At 47.6% G+C, this 5,721-nt stretch overlaps 1 protein-coding gene across 1 annotated transcript; it reads left to right on the forward strand.

Annotated features, from left to right (window-relative positions):
* Positions 1-2,493: 2,493 nt before the first annotated feature.
* PtA15_12A177 (uncharacterized protein) lies at positions 2,494-5,493 on the forward strand (the record flags this gene model as incomplete). The annotated part of the gene is made up of 10 exons (XM_053161760.1): positions 2,494-2,933; positions 3,015-3,094; positions 3,172-3,323; positions 3,435-3,544; positions 3,620-3,738; positions 3,810-4,288; positions 4,381-4,464; positions 4,524-4,709; positions 4,795-5,248; positions 5,333-5,493. 10 exons carry the CDS (start codon positions 2,494-2,496, stop codon positions 5,491-5,493), a joined length of 2,265 nt encoding a protein of 754 aa, XP_053025746.1.
* Between the last annotated feature and the right edge of the window lie 228 nt (positions 5,494-5,721).

Consider the following 5,721-nt stretch of genomic DNA (forward strand, 5'->3'; position numbering starts at 1 on the left):
GCAACACGCACAGGTTAGGAAAAAAGCCAATGACACTCTAGGCCAGCTCCTTAGGATTGGCAGCTTGGCGTGGGGAATACGGGAGCAGGAGCGCTGGCTTCTGATCTCGGCTATTCTTGTGCCCAGGGTTCTCTACGGGGCGCAGGTCTGGTTCACCTCCCTGAACAGGCAGAAAGTTTCAAACATGATCTCATAGAAAGCTTGGCGGTGTGTTTCGCGTTAGGAGCTCTGAAGTCCACGCCGGTCAAATACCTCGACAAGTACCGGCCCTTCAGATGCATCAAAACAACCGCTATAAACCGTATTACAAACTTTCACCTGACTAAGCTGACTAGGGTGACTCACAGGGCTACGGCAATAGAGCAGCAAATTTGAACTGAAGTGTTGTGGACGGCCAGGACTTTCCCTAGTGCTGCCCACGCCTCCCTCAACCAGCGGTGGGCAGATAAGTTATCCAAAATTCCGCATTTTTGGTTTGTAAATTTGAATTTTGCACACAAAGGTTCAAGTTATCAGCAAGATTCAAAAATAAGGGCTTTGTAACACTATTATCATTAATCTCAACAAAAAAAATCCCATGTTTCTTGGGTAATTTTCTTCTAATCATTGATTACACAACAGATTTTCAGTTATCTGTAACTAAGTTACAGATAACTGAAAATCTTTTGCGTAATAAATGATTAGAAGAAAATTACTCCATGAAAATTTGATATTTTTGGCACAAATTGAAGGTAATGGTGTTAAAAAGCCCTGATCTTTAAATCTTGCTGATGACTTGAACCTTTGTGTGCAAAATTCAAAATTACAAACCAAAAATGTGGAATTTTGGATAAGATATCTGCCCACCGCTGCCTCAACCGGGAGGTACTGGCTGGCCTCGCAGAGAAAAGGCTTGAGGTGGTGAATTTTGTCAACATTAGCAGGCCCCCATGGCGACCCAAAAGACATATGGAGCTCGTCGTTGACAGGGCCAGCAAGCAGGAGGCAAAACAATCAGTGGTATTGTTCCTTGAAACAGTAAACCCCGCTTTTGACCTGGTTATCTCCACTGACGGCTCTGCTCACCCAGAGGAAGGGCTAGGAGCAGCGGCGGTCTCAATAGTTGGAAGTCTGTCTGAACTTGCATTCTTAGGTCCGCCGGGCAGGGCCTCCAACTTTGAGTGCAAATTTGTAGGCATCCGGCTTGGACTGGAGATAGGCAGCACGGCAAAGCTCCCAGTAACCGGGGCCCAAATAATCATCTTGACAGACAGCCAAGCAGCCATTGACAGGTTGAGGAACCCAAGGGCTCAAAAATGAGGCCAATACATTCTTTCTCAAATCCAGGATACAGCTGACTCTATCCCAATCTCAACACAGATTATGGTCCGATGGTGCCTGGGCCACGTTGGGATCAAGGGCAACAAGCTGGCCAACAGAAAAGCGGCGGAGGCCAGAGGAGCTTCCCTCCTTGACGAGTCGATCAAGGGCAGCGTGTCAGCCAAGAAGACCAATTTGCTCCGGAAGGAGAAACTATGGAAAGGGTCCCTGCAAATGACCTTTCCTGTCCAGGCGGCATTCCATCAACTTCGCTCAGGGCACATTCATTTGAATGCTTTCCAATTCAAGTGCAGTCAAGCTCCATACCCAATTTGCTTTGAGTGTGGGGTCCCCAAAACAGTGGATCACTACCTTGTCTCTTGTTCCAGGTACACCGGGGCTAGGGCAGTAGCCAGGACAATCCTCTGCAACAAGAGGATCACCACGGTCACAACCAGAACTCTCCTCCACAACCCCTTGGCCTTCCTGGCCACAAAAATCCTTCATCAAACTCTTGGCCAGACTCCCTCAATTCCGACAGGAAAGCAAATTTGGGGATACCCTTTGAGATCACCCTTCCAGCTCTTTGGACCCAACTTCTCCCCACGGGTTCTTCCCTTTTTCACCCATCTTTTTCCTCCTTTTTCTTTCTTCTCTTCTAAATAAATAAATAGCAAAAAAAAACTCTCAAAAGCAAACTCCCAGAAAGCCCGTTAAAGTTCTCCCCTCTATTTTCAATTGTAAGGCTGTATGGTTCTGCTACATAGTTAAATTTGTAAGCTAGTTGAATATGCATAGTGCGCAATGTTAAATCAAATCTGCACTTCAAAAAAAAAAAAAAAGCCCCTTAACCCGTTCATGGCCTGTTGTTATTTCATTTATTTTCATTGTCTGGGTGCAAGTCACACATACAACTGGGGGTTTTATGGTAGTTTCACAATCTGAGATGCGGGTGAGACAGGGCCCAACGGATGCAAGAGAGTTGGCAGCTTTGCATCCATGATCTGAGATGTGTGCGAGACAGGGCCCGATGGGCGTGAGAGTGGGGAGCCCAATCCGAGAATCCGACCAGATATCCCGGGTATTTACCGGATATCACGTGACCGCTACCGGATATTCCGCGCGGGAAATCCAACAATGTTTGAAGTTACGATAGCAACTCAATACCTGAACCCCAGTGGAAATCCTTCTCACATGAAGTCTCAGGAGGCGCTCAATGCGTTTGTTTCCGGGCCTATCAAAAAATCGAAATTCGTTAAGGAGAAAGAGGCCGCCGAAGCCAAGAAGCGCGAGGAAGAGGAACTCGCTTCGAAGGCCTACGAGGACTTTGTAGCGGCATTCGACGGGAACGATCGAGGTAGCGGACGAGGTCGTGGTGTCGGGTCGTCAAACTCTCATGGAAGATCAACCCAAGGCCCAGCATTTGTCAAGCCTGGTGGAGCGCCCCGGACAGTGGTCAAGCTAGACTCCCCCGTCGAAGAATCCCCGCCTCCTCTGAGAGCTTCGTTTGCCCCCCACCCTTCGACCGAAACTCCTATCCTCCCACCCAACAACCACCCTCCCTCTAATCCCACAGTTCCTACCACATCGAAGAAATTGAAAGCTGGAGAAAGCTTTTTGGAAGAATTGAAAAGGTGCGTCGCTCTGTTGTGAGGGTCCAGTTTGGTCGCAATGATATCATCATCCTGATCGATATCTCGGTCGTTTGTCTCCAGGAAAGATGCTGAACGTGAAGGCCGATTGGCGGCGAAAGCAAGCAAGGACCCTCGAGGCATGAGTATAACTGCTCTAGCCGGTCAGTTGACTTTCAGACTAACTACCAGCATGTTGACCAAGCAACTCAAACCACCGTTTCTCCTTATGTTTGTCTAGCCTTGGAGACTGCTCCTCATCTCTCGGGGGGATCAAGGGATACCGGCGACCCACTGACAACTAACGTACACGTTGGCAATCTACCCGGCACGATATGCGAACAATCCTTGGGAGCCTTTTGTGTCAAATGGGGTCCGATCGCCTCACTCAAAGTCGGCTCATCTCTTCGCTGATGCAAAAAAAAAAAAAAAAAAAAAACCGTGGGATCCATGTTCATTTGCTCATTGATTTTTTTGGGATCTCCCACCCATAACACCACTCAGATTATGTGGCCCAGAAGTGGTAGCGATAATATTGGTGGGGCTGGATACGGAATGGTTGCCATGAGGCAAAGCAAGTCTGGCGGCTTGAATGGTTTTATCTCTTATATGCGGTAAGTCACTTCAAAGCCTACAAAGATAATCACAACTGTAATGCTGAGGTTCTCGGTCATCAATCACGTCTCCAGGCGATCTGATGCGGAACGAGCGTGTAGGGAGCTTGACGGTTTTGATTGGGGGGGTCATATACTTCGAACCGGTTGGGGAAAGGCTATGCCCATGCCCCCAGGCCACAAGCCCCAATTCGGTATGCTGAATGCCCTCATCATATCAGTTATATTTAGGGGACAATTGTATTCAACGTTTCCATCTCTGTAGAGCTACCTAGGGATGCCCGAACAACTTCCCGTTCACCTTCACCTAGAAGACGTCGATATGGGCGCTCCCCAGGTTATAGAAAAAGAAGATCGCGCAGCGTGTCTTGCGATTCGCGTGACAACCGTCGGTCTAGATCTCGATCTCGATCCCGATCGCGCTCTCGGTCGCGTTCGAGACACGGTGGCGATCGAGGACGTTCCAAACGAATGAGATCCCGATATAGCTCGGTGTCTAGATCGCGCTCGAGGTCACGGTCGTACGATCGTTCGAGAAGATCATCTAGGAGTTATTCCTCAAATTACTCCAGGTCTAGATCCCCTTCTCGAGACCGTCGAGATTGGCCCAAGCTTCAAGAGGACGAAGAAAAGTTCATCCGCACCGTTGCCAAAAAGGTCCTGGAACATGGGGAACGTTTCGAAAGAACCTTAAGAGAAAGGGAGCGGACAAACCCAAAGTTCAAATTCTTGATTGAAGCTGATGTAAGTTGCAATCATAGTCTTGAGGTTCTTTACAGCCTTTAACCATTTAGCAGCTCACCTCTCCACCTATTTGTTTTCTCTTGGCGTCATAGACCGCGGCTTATCATTTCTTTCGAATGCTGGTTGATCGGCATTATCGGCCCCCTTCCCCACCCCCTCCCCCATTTGCTGACGACGTAAGATTGGCTCATTGTTACTACTCCAGCCATTGATCGCTGACAAGGAAAGCGAACAGGGATACGCTTCTATTTATTCTACTGACTCTGCCGAAGAGTCTGAGAACGAGCGGCTTGCGAAGGGCAAATTGGGCAAACATAGCCGTCGACGGTTCCAAGCGATGCTTCGGAGCTTGACCCCTCAAAGAGAAAAGATTGCAAGATGCATGGCTTTCGCTTTACATCACGCGGATGCTGCCGAAGAGGTACTTCTTTCTCGTTGAAGTTAAACGAGTTGATTTGATCTAATTATTCTGCTTCTGTCTCCATCAACGAAAATTTTCCTTGAAGGTCGCTGAAATCTTAGTCCAGTCATTGACTATTGACATGACTCCAGTACCCAGGAAGCTTGCCCGACTCTACGTGATCTCGGATATTTTACACAACAGTTCAAATTCTTTGCCTAATGCATGGAAGTACCGTCAAATTTTAGAGAAGCTTTTACCAGATGTTTTTGATCACCTCAACCTGATCTATCGCTCGTTTCCGGGTCGAATCAAAGCCGAGAATTTCAAGAAGCAGATATGTGTGATTGTCAACGTGTGGAATTCGTTCATGGTCTTCGGTCAAAATTCGATAGATGATTTTAATGAAAGACTCATCAAGGTGGATATTGACGATGAAGAGGTCCAGCAGGCTATCGATGGTGAAGATGTCGGTATTCCTCTGCCGGAGGGTGAGGACATTGATGGAGTAGCTGCAGATGAAAGTTTCTTGTTTCCGACAGAGGAACCACCAGCGGAGGGTAAGTCCACTGTTGTTTCGTGTCATCCTGATGTTCACGGTATTGAATTCTGCCGCATTTGTATTCCTCAATTTTCTGGAATAGATGGCCAACAACTCCCTGCACAGCAAGCCCATCCTAAACCCGCTCGCTCTTCAGGCTTTGCTAAGGCCTTCAAACCAGCAGTCATGGAGCCCAGTCAAACATCTGGTGACCAGTCATCCGAATCAGGTGTGAAGTTGGCCGGTGCCATCAAACTTGCCTGATTGTTTTTTCGACTGAACAGATTCTGTAATCATCTCACTGCAACCAAGAAAAAACAATGTTCTTGTAAATCTACCTCAGTTTACTACCAATTCAATGTTATTTTTCACCCTTCTCACTTTGGTCTCAGTATCCTCAATTATTGGTGGTCCTGCCATCTCACAAAGTGTCAGCAAGACTGTTGGGTGGGTCGGGTGTGCTTGTTAGGTAAAACTCAAAGTTGTCTGTGT

Source organism: Puccinia triticina, chromosome 12A, assembly GCF_026914185.1.
Source record: "Puccinia triticina chromosome 12A, complete sequence".
NCBI lineage: Eukaryota > Fungi > Basidiomycota > Pucciniomycetes > Pucciniales > Pucciniaceae > Puccinia > Puccinia triticina.